This window comes from Crotalus tigris, unplaced genomic scaffold (genome assembly GCF_016545835.1).
Source record: "Crotalus tigris isolate CLP2741 ecotype Arizona unplaced genomic scaffold, ASM1654583v1 scf7180000017551.9496454, whole genome shotgun sequence".
Lineage (NCBI taxonomy): Eukaryota > Metazoa > Chordata > Lepidosauria > Squamata > Viperidae > Crotalus > Crotalus tigris.
The window spans coordinates 6,620,558-6,636,612 of record NW_024096469.1 but is presented as its reverse complement, the minus strand read 5'-3'; the positions used below and the strand labels follow the sequence as shown (position 1 = coordinate 6,636,612).

General features: G+C 43.1%; 1 protein-coding gene across 1 annotated transcript in view; it reads right to left on the bottom strand.

The window, feature by feature from the left end:
* Window positions 1-7,427: 7,427 nt before the first annotated feature.
* CBX2 (chromobox 2) overlaps window positions 7,428-16,055 on the bottom strand; it is a 32,717-nt gene continuing 24,089 nt past the window's right edge. The window contains exons 4-5 of the mRNA XM_039345723.1: window positions 14,555-14,624; window positions 7,428-14,166 (exon numbers count right to left, since the gene is read on the bottom strand). Coding sequence (XP_039201657.1) covers window positions 12,820-14,166; window positions 14,555-14,624 — 1,417 coding nt within the window. The 3' untranslated portion in view covers window positions 7,428-12,819. The remainder of the gene's footprint in view (window positions 14,167-14,554; window positions 14,625-16,055) is intronic.

The window sequence follows — 16,055 nt, the reverse complement described above, 5'->3', positions numbered from 1 at the left end:
AGCCTGGAGTTCGATCCTGGTGGGCTCAAAGTTGACTCAACCTTCCATCCTTCCGAGTTCGGTAAAATGAGGACCCAGATTGTTGGGGGCCATAGGCTGATTCTGTAAACAACTTAGAGAGGGCTGTAAAGCACTGTGAAGTGGTGTATAAGTCTAAGCGCTATTGCTATTGCAGTTACTATAATTGAGCACGAATCAATCTATTTTCAGATGGTTAATTAGTTTTACAATGTTGCTAATCTGAGTGGGAGGCCAGCCCTGCCAGGGACTTTACAGAAATTCAGTTACTCCTATTGCCTTCAAGTGAACTCAACAGCCTTTGTATCTTTTACCTGGGAAATAATTAGTAAAACAATTTAATAGAACGACCCAAGCAGAGGGTTGGCAGGCTCCTTACGGAATTGCGATGATCCAGAACCCCAAATTTCACTAATAAAAGCCATAAAGCAAAGGGCCTTTATGGCTTCGATTCCATGTCTTCCTTTGCGATCTTTGAGATCAAACTAAAAGGCCAGGAGAGGAAAACAGGCAGATTTGAATTTAACTCAGATAAAATACAGGGCTCCTTTCCCCTTTTCGGTTGGGCCGGCAGAGGTAGCCTACCCGCGGCTTCTTTGTGATCAGAAATCCTAATCCCGGAGAGAAATTCTTGGAAGTGTCAACAACGAAAACCACGTTTCATGGTTTTTTAAAATATAGCCTTCCCTCTTTCTCATCTAGCTTTAACACCTTTACGAATATAACCCTTCGGAAGTAATAATTTGCCGGGGCCTTCGTGGCCACGCACTTTCTCAGGTCTTTGCAGTTTTGCGTTGCGTGGCAGCGCGGAGAGTTTGGAGACCCGTAAAACTGGCGAGTCCGGGAAGCCTGCGAGATCCAGGAGCGACGGAGGCGTTCTGGGAGACAAGTTAGCGCGCCCGCGCCCTTCGTGGGAAGGGGGACCACGTAGGGCGCCCCGCGATTAGAAACAACGCCAATCCTCGACCTGAAAGGTGGCTGAGCGGCTGGTTTCGCACAATCGCTAAGCTTGGTTCTAAAAGGCGGGTTTGCGGGTCATAACCCCTGATTTAAGGTTCGTCTGGCACGCCCCCCCCCCAAAAAAAACCACAATTCGGATAGAAACCGAAAGGTCGCGTTCACGCAAAGAGCCAAGGCAAGGGCATGCCCACCAGAAAGGGAAGCCCCAGCTCCATTTCAACTTACCCGAAGGCGCAACGCACCCTAGTCTCAGAGGCCAAGTACGTTGCCTGACCTTCCCAGGCGCTAGGCGAAGAGTCAGTGGGGCACATTCTCTTAATCTGGAGTAAATCGGGTTCAGCCGCAGCTAGTTGACTACAGGAGTGGCAACAGCGACCGCCCCCGCGTTTCCAACGTCGGCCACGGACTTCCCAGCGAAAAGGGGGGTCTTAACGATTCAATCGTCGATTTAGTCCCCGTCTTCAACGAATACCGCGGAAGGCCGCAATCTTGGACTAGCGAGCATCAAGACTCCTCCCCATTTATCGCAAAGGGGCTCTCCGCACCCCGCGCGGGGAATTGGACTTTTAACTCCTTGTTGCCGTCCCTGCTCCAGTCGGGGATCCTAAAGATCGACCCCCAGCGAATCTCTTTTCTCTCGCGGATTAACACGCCAAGGAGGAGGGCAAGGCTTCGGGTCTGTGTGTGTGTGTGGGGGGGGGAGGCAGATTTTTTTCTTTCTTTCTTTTTTGAAACGGGCACCTCTCCCTTCTTCGGATTCTGCGCCAACCTAATTATTCTGGCGCGTTTTCAGTCTGGTATGTGTACACGTGCGTGCGCGTGTGTCATCAAGTAGGCAATTAGCGAGTCCAGAAACACTGGTTGGGTGGGTGGGTGGGGTTGCTTCCCTCGCCTTGCAAAGCGCCGCGGGGTCCTGGAAGGGAAGAGCCGGCACTTGGAGCGGCGAGCCCAGAGTTTCTCTCCTCTTCCTCCTCCTCCTCCCTCCAGACCAGCAACGCGGGGGCAGAGCAGGAGGTTCCTCCCATCCCACTAGAGCAGTGTTTCCCAAACTTGACAATTTTAAGGCATGTGGACTTCAACTCCCAGAATTCCACAGCCAGCAACGCTGGCTGTGGAATTCTGGGAGTTGAAGTCCACATGCCTTAAAATTGTCAAGTTTGGGAAACGCTGCACTAGAGGAAGAGGTTGAAAAGAGCCTGGGCGGCGACTGGAGCCGGTGTTTCCAGTGCCTCCTGGACGGCTTGCCCCGATTTCGCCCCCCGACGTCCGGGGCGGCGGCTGCTGCTGCGAACGGGAGGAGGGCAAGGCGAAAGCTCTTTGGGAGACCCTAACTTTTGCACCCGCGCCCTTTTTTTCTTTTCCCCGAAGACAGCCGGCCAAACTGGCAAAACAGATCGCTGCCTGTTTACTAAGGAAGTTGCAGTCCGCTTACTCCCCACTCCCTAGGCGTTGCTTTACGGCCTCGGCGGGTAATTTCTAAGGCAGCCTTCCCCCAGATCTGTTGGTGGTGACGCTGGCTTAGCAATGCTGTGAGTTAAAAGTCTTAAAAACACGTCGCGTGATTTTTTCAAGCCGAGGAAGGCTGCTCTAAGAAGAGACTCGGCTTAAGGCAGCGAACTTAAAAAGCACCTTACGAGCTTTGCAAAAAGCCCGAACGCCCAAAATGTGTGCGTGGAACGTGCTTTGAATAGCGGTTGCTAGTTTACAGGTTCCTAAAAGGCGTCCTTACAATTGACATAAAGAATGGGGGAGGGGGGGGGCGGCTCGGCCCAGAGACGGAGCCTTAGTAAGCAGCTCCTCTTGTCTCCAGCAGGCAGGTTAAAACTCTTGCCCGGGAAAAGCAGCAGAAGTGGACTGTCAAATTAAGGGTGAGCGTGGCCGGTTTTAGTTGGCCCGGGTTGGGACGAGATCAGAATCTTTCCTCTCCTCTCCCCGACCTCATAGACGCCGCCTTCCCTAACCAAAGACAGGGAGACACCATCTCCTCCCCCCCCCTCCCCGCGCCGCCGCCCTTCGGGAGATCGAAGCTCGGCGATCCTGAATTTGAAGGCGAATGTTTTCAGGGTGATGGGCGCATCCTGGGAAGGGGAATCGCCGCTTCTCACAACCTTCACTCTACCCGCAAGCCTTTATATTCCCGCATACACGCGCCTCGCGATGACTAATGCCAGATATCCTAAGGTCCTCTCTCCCTACTGGGGAGCTGGGAGCGGCGCGGCTAAGCGGCCAGGCGCAAAGAGTAGTCAGCTGTCAAACCCCCCCCCCCCTGCTTAGACCAGTCCTGGCCAGTGATCCGTTGCCAACGGAAGTTTTACAGCCTGGTAGCGGATGAACTTTCTTAAGAGTTATTGGGAATGGGGAGCCCCTTGGTTACCGTTCAATAAAACGCTAGGCGGCCGGTCTCGAAAAACTTAACTGGCTCCGATCTACTTGATCCTTGGAATGGGAGACTACCAGGAAATTTCAGAATTATAGCTTAACCTGGGCAGGTTAGAAAAATGGATTGCCAAGAGATTTATTGGTGTGTTCATGAAGTCAAGAGAATAGCTTGGCCTCAACCAGTCTGCGCAGAAGATTGTACCCAGACAATGACTTACACTTCTTAGTATGTATGCGGCTGCCTTCGAAGCCAGCTTTCTTTTCCCCCCTCACCGTTTAACTTTTGGATTAAAAACATACCCCTTCCCACTCCAAGTGGGTCCCTTTGGTCTCTTTTGCACCAAGTCGAAAGTGGTGGCACTTTCTATCGACTTTCCAGACAGATTTGCTCTGGATTTAACAAGAAGGACAAATACATAAGAGGCAAGACATGAAATATCTGTTTGACTAAGAAGGAATGGAAAAGTAAGGAATGGCTGGAGAGACCGAGAAAGGGATGGACAGAAGCCCATCTTAAAGGAGACTCCTTAGAGGTAACAGGTAAAATCTGTCTAGGGGCAAATTAGACTCCACAAGATTTCATGAGCAGATCCATCCGATTTTCTTGGCAACAATAGGGAGGGGATCGTCCGTTTTTTTTTTAAATTGCCCTGTGGAACTGATGTGGGATTTCATGGTGACCTCCCATCCCGCTATGAACCAGGTTTGTTTCTGCTTTTCAGGATCAGTGAAGGTCTTAGAAGACAGGACCTCTGGGCAACTTCTCAAATAAATAAATAAATAAATAAATAAATAAATAAAAATGGGAAAAGAAAACCCAGCGTGGAGGCTCCAGGGAAATGGACCCTGGGCATGTTCTCTAGAGAATCCGCAAGGCAAATGAGGTCCTGACTGGCCAGCACTAAGGGAAGGCGAAAGCGATGCAACTCCCCGAAAACAGATGAAGTCAAAGGTGCGTCACTTGGGCCACCCCCAACTCCGTCTCGAAAGTTCCATCGGGCAGGGCCAGAGTTCAGCTGGTTAATCTGGAGAAAGTGAACCAATCAATCAAGAATAGAAAAGCGGCCCGGATCCTTGGAAAACAAGGAGCATGAGTCTGGCAACCAGGGCTGGCTTCGCTGGGTGTGGAGTCCCAGCGAAAGCTCTTCGCCACCCGACGTTAATATTTTCCAGAATGAGAAACTCCAAGCTCAGACGATCGCAGGCACGTTTATTCGTAAGCAACTATTCTTAGCTGTGGCTAAATATAGTTTGATTTGTGAGACTGTCCTTCAAATATGAACGGGCCACGGGATAACCGTTCACAGTTTACAACAGCCAACGACGATCGGTGCCCATTATCTTCTTAGCGACCGTTATGCTTGACGCTACTTCGCTCGGGTTTAATCTGAATGAATGAACCTGCCTAACTTTTGTAAAGCGAAGGCGTCCTTGCTGGGCAGTTCCTCCGCCAACCTAGTGAGCTTTTTTTCCTCGCTCTAAGGCAGGGGTTCGCAACCTTGGCAACTTTAAGACTTGTGGACTTCAACTCCCAGAATTCCTCAGCCAGCAAAGCTGGCTGAGGAATTCTGGGAGTTGAAGTCCACAAGTCTTAAAGTTGTCAAGGTTGAGAACCCCTGCTCTAAGGCCTTCGTTGGTTTTCAGGACATCCTTTCCTCCCTGCCGCCCTCTGTTTGCGCCCCGAGAGGGCTGTCCAGGATTCCCCCTAGAGAGGACTTAAAACAGCTTCAGCCTTTTTTTTAATTTAAAGGACGGCTGGATTGCGGCCAACGCCTGCCACGAAACAGCGACCCCCAGCTGTCAAAGGAGAAGTGAGCGATCAGGTTGTCCTAGTCAGTCCTGATAGCGCTTCCAAAATGATTACAGTTCTAATAGCGAAGGAACGGGGAGACACGAACCCCAAGTTTTGCTACGGACGAGGAGGATGACCCAGACAAAACCGCGCTTCCTCCAACCCGGCCGCTCTCCAGAGGTACCGCAATACAACTCCCAGAATCCCCGGGTCCCTCTGCTTAAGCTTGGAGTGTCCGACGCTAACGATCTGCAGTCACTGGCTGAGATCACACCCAACTGCCGTAAAGCCCGGAGGTGCAGACTCCAGGTCCTTGAAGGAAGCGACGGAGCCGGGTTGGCAAAACCTTCCACGCGAGCGACGCGTCATTGTGTCCCTGGGGCTTAGTAAGCAAATCTTCTGGGAGATTCCAAAGCACCCAGAACCGTCCCAGCTCCTTGCGCAACGTGATTCTCCCTGACGGAAAACGGGGAAAGGAAGAAGAGGCGGAGGAAAGGATTGTGCTGCATCCTGTGCCGATGCCCACCCAGGGGTAGTAGCACCCTGGGAAAAACTAAGTGGCTGCTGGACACGCTGTGACTATCGGAGCCTCAGGCAGCTGACTGCCATAAGCTGGGAGACTTCAGAAATCCCACATCGGGGTGTACCACCCTAAGCTGGCCACTAGGGGTGACCTGATGGCGGAGCCCTACTACCGTACCAGGAAGTCAGGCTGGACTGGACACACGCGACCGAAGGAAATCCTTCTAATGCCGATCTTAGCAAGGCAAGACTCGGGAAACTGCTGACGAAGCAGGGACTTTGCCTTTGGAGGAAAAGTGAAAAGCAGAACAAAGCTACTCCAGCTGGATTTATCAGTTCCGGATTTTAACTTTGCAGGAATGTTGCTCCATTGCACAGGAACATTTGAAGTCGATTAATCTAGCAGCATTTGAAGAGTCCTGGATTCAAGGCTTCATCACAGCATATTTTAAGTTAAAGGCTACAATGATAGTGATTTCTTTGCCATTCTAGTTATCAGGGTTCTTAATTTTGCTACTTACAGTGTAATCAGCCTTCCAGAATCCAGTTGCTGTTATACATTTTCCAGCCAAAATTAGCCATGAAAAAGAAACAGCCAAGCGTGTTAGAATAGGAAAATCCTTGTGGCAAGACGGGGGCCAAACAAATAAAAAAATTAAAAAATATTATTCTAAATAATTTGCACAGGAAAATGTACCGTTAAGGAACTGCTCTTGTATAGACAGCAAGGAACAGTTAGAAATTTAACTTCTTTACCAATCTCTAGCTTTGTTAAAGTAAAATAAGTCAATTAGATCAAGTCTTCATTAGCTTGACCAAAGTATGAACTATTCAAAAGGCCTGAGATAAAGTCTCTAAATGAAACAAGGCAAGTTTCATATTTCACTCCTCTGAACTTTTACACCCCATTCCTCCCCAGGGGATTATTTCCTTTTTATGGTGTAATTAAACAGTTGCTAATCCCAAGGGCAGGCTCCAAATACACCACAACATTGATAAGAATAAAGGAATAAAGATAAATACCTTGTGACATTAAAAATGCATTTTTAGATCTCATTAAAAATTTCTGATAGTGAAGTATTCTAATTCAATTTGTCTACTTTTAAGATTAATGCCATTTGCAAATTATAACAAAAAATACCACCATCTACGTAACCAGAGGTAAAATAATTGCTTGAAGCTTTTTTTCCCCACTGAGGATATTTGATAGTTCCTCATTTGCTGTACAAGGCCATACAACTTTCTGGAATATTTGTGAAAATTATCAGTTCAGTGCTGAAATGTGTCACACAACACCACAAAGAGAGGATAAAGCAAACTGCATAGAGAGCATCCCAATCCTATTACCATAGATTTTTTGGGGGAGAGGGGTTGTATTAAGGAGTACTCTGAAAATCCTTTAAGAGAACTATATGTTACTACATCAGTGATTATACTCTTTTAATAATTGCTCAAAATCTTCACATCTGCTGATTGAAGCCTCTAATGTTTCTTCTTCTCATTTACTACTTCTGAAGTCTGTATCAGCAGGTATTTTTATACTGGTAAAGTTAATATTCTGTAAGCTGAAATTATATACAGAAGCTTGGAAATAAAACCCATACAGTGCAGTGTGATTTTATTAAATAAACATGTATAAGATTGCACTGTCAGTAAAATATGTGTTATAAATGAATTACTATCTTAAGATTAGGTGTAGGAAAACAAGGTAATAGTAAAGAGAGTATCCAAATGAAGCAGAACAAGCCACAGTCAGTTAAGTTACAAAAATATTTATTGATACTAAAACAGAGAATTGAAAGTTATACAAAAACTGTCCAGCCATAATGTAGTCTAAAAGTTCTTTTAAGATGGGAAATAAATTAAAGAAATAAAACAAACAAGATAGTAATCTCAAGTCTAAACTAGAGTAAGTGGTAAGAAAAATGGGGAGATAGACATCACACAACAGAACCAAGCAAGCTACACAGCCAGGGTCAAACAAATAAACCCCAGTGCATCAGTGAACCCACAGTGAGATCAGTGGACAGACACTGCTGTCAGCCTTATTTAATATTCTGCCTGGAAAGTCTGTCCCACTCAAACAAAGAAGCTAAGCTTTCCCAGGGTAATAACATCCCCAACTTTTGTTCTCTTAGTATAAAAGCAAAGAAGCAGCTCCAGTTAAAGCAATTAGAAAATGTCATACAAGAACTATTTGGCTTTTTTAAAAAATGGAACATACAGTGGTTGATACACATTGCAAGAAACACTGAACCGATTCTTAGGAGTCTCTTGCAAAGGCATTTCGCTGAGCTTGGAACAGAATAGAGTGAATATTTATTGGAGTAGCAGAAACACTGTAATATATAAAGTAACTCTGTTCCCCTTTAGTTTTTGGTACTGCAGTTATTAATGTTAATCACAAGACTAAACTGAGCCCTTTTGCTCAGTGTAAACAGAGTAATTAAGTTACTCCAAAAGCAAAAATATTTACCTGATTAATGCAGTAACACAACAGTTATAAAAAGTTTTAAAAATGTGGAATAGTAGCAACAGAACTTTTAAAAACAATTTGTTACATAGATATAACATGCACAGAAGAGGAAGAGCAACAAGCCTAAGAAAAACATGTAAGGGTAGGCTTTGACTATTAAAAGGGGCAGTGATTATCATCAAGTTCAATTATCTACCCATTACTGATAAAATTGAGTCCTTAATTAGTGAACTCACATGCATCATCTGCTTATACAAGGTTTTGGAATTCAGTTGCATACCCAATATACAACTAAGGAAGAATATGCCAACTTGCTCATTCAGATAAGAGATTTAGGACTTTGGACTTTGAAACTGAAACAGCTGGTTAACCAAAAGGCACAGCATTTGAGCTTCTGAAGGAGAGCATTTCAGTTTTCCAAACAAGCTGGAGATTAGAAAGCTTGTTTTAAATGGAACTGACTGAAAACCAGAATTAAGAATCTGACATTGTAGACAACCCCCCCAAAGGAGGAATGCATCTCTGAGAGAGGAAATAGTTGCACATTACAGATAACAGTTGGAAAAAAATGAGTATTGAAAATAAACAGAAGCAGAAGCGACTTGCGAAACTTAAAGAACAACAAGACAACATTGCATGTAGGCTAACAGAAGCAGCAGTCCTGCAAGAGCAAAGTAATACAGGTGCATATGCATACATACATAGGCAGCATAGCAAGGACCTGAGAAATTGGACTGGGGACAACAGAACTTTGTGGGAGGAACTATTTCTGAAACCACCAAATTCTTCAAGTCCATAAGCAATATTAGCCATTATTTTAATGGAATTTAATGGGAAAAGATAGTAGCTTCTACAAGAAAGGCTGGGTTGGGTGGGTCTAAGAGAAAGCTGACTTCATTTAACTGAATTGCTGTGTATCCTCCTCTTCTAACTCTGCTCCAGAATCTTAGTTCTCCACAGAGACATCTACTTTGGCAGAATTATCAAAATATTGTCAACATGCATCCAGAACTAAAAGGCACATGATAGAAATTAAAAAGAATTTAGCCAAGGACAGCTCCCACAGGAAATGCACAAAAGAGCTGAGACAGCAGGCATTCTCATCTGAGTTCCTCAGATCCCTCACTGATACTATCCAAGTGGGATGTACCAATTACTACAAAGAGCACACTTTGTAACTTTGACATTATCTTCTAGGTCTACAATATCTAAATTTGGCAGATTTTACCAAAGGCATTTAAATGATCGACTAAGGCAGCCCCTTCAGTATTACACACTGACATCTTAAAGTAAGTGGACAGAAGCCCCTAGATCAGCAGTTCTCAACCTATGGGTTGCGACCCCATTTGGGGTCGAACGACCATTTTATGGGGGTCGCCAAACAACGCGATCTGCCATTTTTCCCCCTCAGGGGGCGCCGCCACGCATGCATGCCGCGCATGGGGGCGCCGCCGCACATGCGCGCCGCGTCCGTGTGACCGGGGGTCGCCGTATTAAAAGGTTGAGAACCACTGCCCTAGATAATGTTGGGCACTCTAAGGAGGTTAGTTGTTGAGGTGGGGAGACTTCCAGAAAAAAAGGGAAATGGGAATTGTGTAATCTGACTCCGAGGAATACACAACTTACAGAGTACTGCACTAATGGAGAGCAAGTGCGGAAAAGAGGGCACCTGATTAAAAGCACTGAATGAGAAAGCCAGACAAATCTACGATTCAGAACAAATGCCTTGTTTTCTTATGCTATTTTCAGGTGTTTATAATATAGCCACTGGGTGGTCTCTTTTACATTATAACAAGTCACATCCTCACAGACTAGCAAACAGAGATTTCTCCTCTGCCGTCTGATTTAAACAAAGAATATTGTTGGAATTAATAGGGTGAGTTGGAACCAATATGGAGAGCTGAGACCCCAGTCAGCTCTGGGCTAAACCAGGAAGGTTATGAAATTCTGAAAATGCTACCTGAATAGATTATATTAAGCCTGAAGCTTGAGGCATTCTATCTAGAGGCGGGCCCTTTGGAAAACCCTGGGTCAGCTTCTGTTACCTTATTCAGCAGCAGTACACATCAAGAGGAGTAGGCGTAAAGAACTAGGAGCACTGTTTGCAGAAGACTCATTCAGTGCACTTACAACCCGGCATATTAAATTTAAATTACAGCTCTATGGAAGCAAATCTCATGGACTTCCTTGGAACTGTTTTCTATGTGATTAAACTTTGGTGAAAAAGATAAGCTTCCACATCAATTTATTTTAAAAAAATCATACTAGCTAATATAAGCATGAGCAACACTTTATCCCTGATAAATTTGCCATCTTGCCTTTTCTTAGCTTCACAGCTCGTATGGCTGTAGCATAAAAGGATCAGCAATACAAAAGAGAAACTACAAGAAAGAGCAAGGAAAGTAGTAGGCTAAGCCAATGCTTCAAATGATCCGAAAACCTGGAAACCAATTTCACATTACGAAATACACACAACAAAGTAAACTGTGATCTTAACATACAGTTTTGAACAAAACCTTTGCATCGCTTTACCGTAGAATGGGTCTGATAAACAGTGATCCAACATTACATACTTTATGACTTTGAAAGATGCAAAAATACCCATTTCAATAAAATTCCCTATAATCAATTTAACATTCCCTGTTTCTACCGGTTTCTTTTTACTGAGTGTGCTATAAGTATGGGGACTTATCACAGAAGCGCACTGTTAGAACACAGTCAAATTCTGGCAGAGCTTGACTGTCAATTGACTTGACAGAGCTTAGTGCTGCCCAAACCTAGACCATGGCTTTTGACCAACAGGAAGCACCTGTTCTGAGAGAAATAACAGAAACCTAAACTGAATCATCACTTGACTTCAAAAAGCAGGTAGCCTAAATTAAATATAGGTTCAAGGATGTTTTCACTCCAGTTTATCCTCTCTGGTTTCCTACATTAGCTTCCCACTCAAGGTAATGATAAAGCCAGCCTTTGCTGGAGCAATAAAACAAAGAGAGGTTTCAATCATTTCTGCCCTGTAGCGATGCCCTGTAGCAGAATTTAATTGGGAGACAGGACATAGGTAGAGATCAAATAAAAGTAAGTGGCAGTTTGTATCACAATGTTATCTTGCCATCTGCAATATTTTTTTGTAGTTATTGCAGGTAAGAGTAAGTAGAAAGATATCACCAACAGAAGAGAATATTTGTACCTCAGGATCGGACTGTGGAGTCCTAGATGCTCTCTGAGCTTGGTTGTTTGCTTGCAGATGTTTCATTCTTTGACTACGTAACATCATCAGTGCTAGTGACTCTGGTGTTTGCCCCATGTTTTTATACAGTACACCAATTTGCCCTGCCAGTATTGATGGGGTGTGTGACCCCATACTCAGACAGCAAACACCATACTCACTAACACTGATGATGTTACGTAGTTTGGTAATGAAATGTCTGCAAGCAAACAATCAAACTCCCAACTCAAAAGAGCATCTAGGCCTACAAAAGATAACAATTGCATAGAAACTTCAAAAACCTGCTTTCTGATTCCAAAGATTCTCAACTCATTTTGAACAGCACCCATCAATAGTATTTCATCTCACATTATAAGGCATCTTATTCTTATAAAATCTCTACATCATCAAAATTTCTAATTTTGCTTTCTTCCCATTTCTTCTGTGTAAGCAACAGCATACAAAATGTGTATCTGTGTGCATGTGTACGTGAACACACTGGGGACTCACAACGGGTCTCAACCATATAAGCATATATAATTCCTCAGAACACATGGCTTATTTAAGCAATGGTTTACACATATCACATTTTACATGGAACTGGTTTCCATATAGAATTTTCCAATGTGTAAAAGCTTCCTGAATTACATATTCATGTGTACACTCATGTACACTCAGATGTTGAAAAGGAGACAGCATTCTCCTCTGAGTGACATCTGCTGACATTTGGCAAGTTGAAAAACATATTGTCTTCTCAAGTTCTTGAGAACATTGTTCCGCAGTTCTCCAAGGTTGATTTCCTGTATCTGCTGATATATTTGGCAGGTTGAAAAGCATACTTTTTTTTCAAGTTCTTGAGACACTGGTCCAAACAAGTGAATTGCTATTTCTGAAAGTTCTAGAGATCAATGCTTGACCTGAACCAAACTCACTTGATAGCTGTTAGTCCCAGCTCCAAACCAATGCTGTCTTATATATCATACCCTCTAGTTTCCAAAGCAAGTTGGAAGTATGTCTTACATACATTCCCTTAAGACAAACGTTTTATATGGCCCTTGGCAGGTATCCTAAATATAGATCTGTTCACAAATTTCCAAACTAATGTAATTAGTTCTAGGAGCTTAGAAGTGTTGAAACTTCATCATTTGGAAGAAAAAATAAGGAACTATTTTTCTTAGAGAAACTATTCAGGAGAATGAATATATATATGTATATGAATATATATTTGTTCTCTTGAATGATAAAATCCTCTGGTATTTCAAATCATATAGCTAAAGTATTCAAGTACAGCAAAGCATGGGGTTGTAGTTTTCACTACACTCCTCTGAATTGGCAAGTAACACAAGTAAAGCCAAAAGAGTCCCTAAGCTTATTTCTCTGATTGCTAACTACTGTGATTTGTTTCTTCTTCTAATATCCAAGAGTCAAATGAGATGGAGGAAGAATGCTTATCTGCCTTGGAGCTCAATAATGTCTTAGGTTAAAAAACCCCACACTTGTTGGAGACTCCTTAACAGTTACTGTGATCAAATTAGCTGTCACATCTGTGACAAAAACATGTTCAATAAGACTCCGGGTAGGTTTCCAGTCCTGGCTAGTCTGGATAGAGAGAGACGTATTCTGGTCTCCTCCAGGAAAAGAAGCAGAATCTCTGTCAGAATCAGAACTAGTCTCCTCTTCTCCGGTGCTCCCTTCTGACATGCCTGAAGTCTTGTCTTTTGTGGGACATACCTGGGCACAGGTGGTATTACTCTTGGTGGCCCCATCTCTCTCACTAATAGATGCTCTTTGTGCCGGTTTCTCACCTTTGCAAGGATCTGCATCTGTTGATGTTGCCCCTGTGTTGGCAATGTTCTGGCCACTCCCAGGCCCGCTGCCCTTGGATACATTTGTCTTTGTTGCTAAACTGTTGCCACTGCCTTTGCCAACTGCCCCGCAGCCATGGTGAGAAATGTGGTTACCGCTGGTGGAGTTTGGCCCATTCTTCACACTTTGCAGATTTAAAGCTTGTAGGTTGAGCTCTTGGTTGCAAGCTGGCTGGGTGCTGGGAGAGCCAGAAGGAACTTTGTTGCCATTGTGCAAATTTCCTGTCTTTTGTTCCCCCAAGGAATTGCCACTCGGTCTCTTGGTCACTTTGGATCCTTGCACAGTCAATTCCAAGTTTCCGGAACCCTTCTGGTTTTTTAGTTTTAAATCCAAACCTAGGTTGCTCTTGCAGGACATAGCTGACTTCAGAGTCAGTCGTCCCACTGCAGAGGCGTCTGCAGAGCTCTGGTTCTGTGACATCCTACTCATATAATGGACAATGGAGCTTTGCCAGCTGATACCGCAATTTGGGCTTCCAACTGTAGAATTCTTCACTATGCTGGAGAGGTTATCATTGGAGGATGCTCCAGAACAAAAGCCACCAAAGGCACCTTGTGCTTCCTTCATGTGGGATTTAAGCATGGCAATGCCAGAACTTTGAGCATTGTGTTGTGGCTGCATCTTGCTTGCCAATTTGGCCCCCCCTCCCCCTCCTACCTCCTTTCTATTTGTTTTAAGCACCTTGGTTAGGTTGACTGTCCTCTTGGCTGCCTTCTGCTCAGGAGGCAGTGGCTTCCGCCCACGTTTCTTCCTAGCTGAGTCCTTGTTTTCAGGTTTGGCAACTAAAATCTGAGCTTTCTTTTGAGGCACTGGGTGACTCTCCCTGTTCCGCTGACTTCTCTTTGTCTCAAGGTCACTTTCCTCCTCTTCATCAGAAGAGGAAGTTGAAGAGGAGGTGGAGGATGAAGAGCTGCTGGATTTGCTCCTGGATGGGGCTTCAGGTTCCTTTAAATAGGAGACAGAGCAGAATGACAGCAACATGAATATGACCCACTTACTCAATAATCTTGCCGAAATTCTATTTTCTTAAATAAAGTTTACACAATCAATTTTCTGGATAACCATTTACTTTTCAGAGCCAACAGAATTTGCTTTTATAATTTGCTTATTATATTTCAATATGTAAAAGTTTCTTGCTACAGACAGATTTGTATTTTCCTAATTAAAATTAGATGTTGCCAATGATGAATAATTATTGATTCCAAGTAATAGGAATCAACAAGACTATACAAGAGATTACCAGGCACCATAGCAGGTGAAGTCCAGCTATCTACAAGTAAGAATGCCCCCATGACTGTAATTTCAATGGGTCCTATAAATCACCATTACTTACAACATTTTTTCTTGGTCTGCCTCTGGGTCGTTTGCCTCTTTTCCGATTTTGTACCTCTTTTTCATGTTCCCTGGGAAGACAGAAAGTTATCCTCTTACTTTTCTTTTTCAGCAGAAGATGCCTATTTTTGTTTTCAGACAATTTCACTATAAATTTCACAGGAATCTTGTGATCCATCCAGAGTGAAATCTTTGTCACTACGTATGAATATGGATTACCAGCACAACACAAATTTGCTTGTTTCTTAATATAAGAGTATGCTGTATCATATATCACCAGAGCTGAGTTGATAGAAGTTGGTCACTGCTTTTCCTTCATTATACTTTAATGGATCATTCTGTTGTAGTGAAGACTAGGTTCAATGAATTCTTCTCGATTATGCTGAAATATTTTGTCATATCCTCCAAGTTTTTTTGTATACAGAAATCAATTATTCTGTTTTGCTGCCTTGAAAAGTATATTTCTAATATGAATAGCAAATTTTAAATGTATGAATGATTATTCTCTTTAGAAAAATTGTTAAGATAAAATGTCAAGGCTGCTAACATCAGATGTTCTTGCTTGACAATATATGAAGAAGCAAACATGTTTTATTTAACCTGTGTATCACTTGTAGAGTTAAAGTCAGACAATGTTAGAAGAGAGGGGGGAAAGTATGTACTTGGGGGATAGTTAGCCATAACAATATTTCAGTACAGTATTTCCAAAGTCAGTTGTAACCAGAGGAGTTATGGGAGGGAAAGTTCACAGTTCAAACTAATTGGTTATGGGTGTTTGGGGGAGGGAGAATTCAGTTTTTGGCTTCATTATGTACATGCAGAAGCTATGTAGCAATAAAAGGATTCTTTAAGGTAAACAAGGCCTCAAAGTTCTTTGAAAAGGTTCTTCTTTCGGAACCATGACAACTGACTTTAAAAACCTGACACTGACATTTTAACCAGTGAAACACTTGATTATGTTTAATTTTTGTTTCTATGCATTTTGTACATTTTCAAAGAACACTGATTTATTTATGTTAAGATTAATGGAGAAAATGAATTTTGGGGAAAAAATTTTACAAGCTCTTGATGTTATTTATCAAAAGCAAACGGCACAACTTATAGTTAATGGGGGTTTGTCAGAGCTGTTTACAATAGAGAAGGGGACTAGACAGGGCTGTCCATTGTCACCATTGCTGTTTGTTTTAACTTTGGAAATACTGTTGATTAAAATTTGAGAATCACAGCAAATAAAAGGAATAGAAGTTAATAAAAAAGAATATAAATTAAGGGCTTTCGCAGATGACTTGGTGGTTACCTTATCTCAACCTACTTATTCTGTAATAGAGTTATTACAATTGATACATCAGTATGGACAGGTTTCGGGTTTTAAAATTAATAACAATAAGACTAAAATATTGCCTAAAAATATGACTAATCTGGATAAGCAGACTTTGGTTAAGCTGACAGATTTTGAGGTTGTCAATAAGGTAAAATATTTGGGGGTTATTTTATCTGTTTCT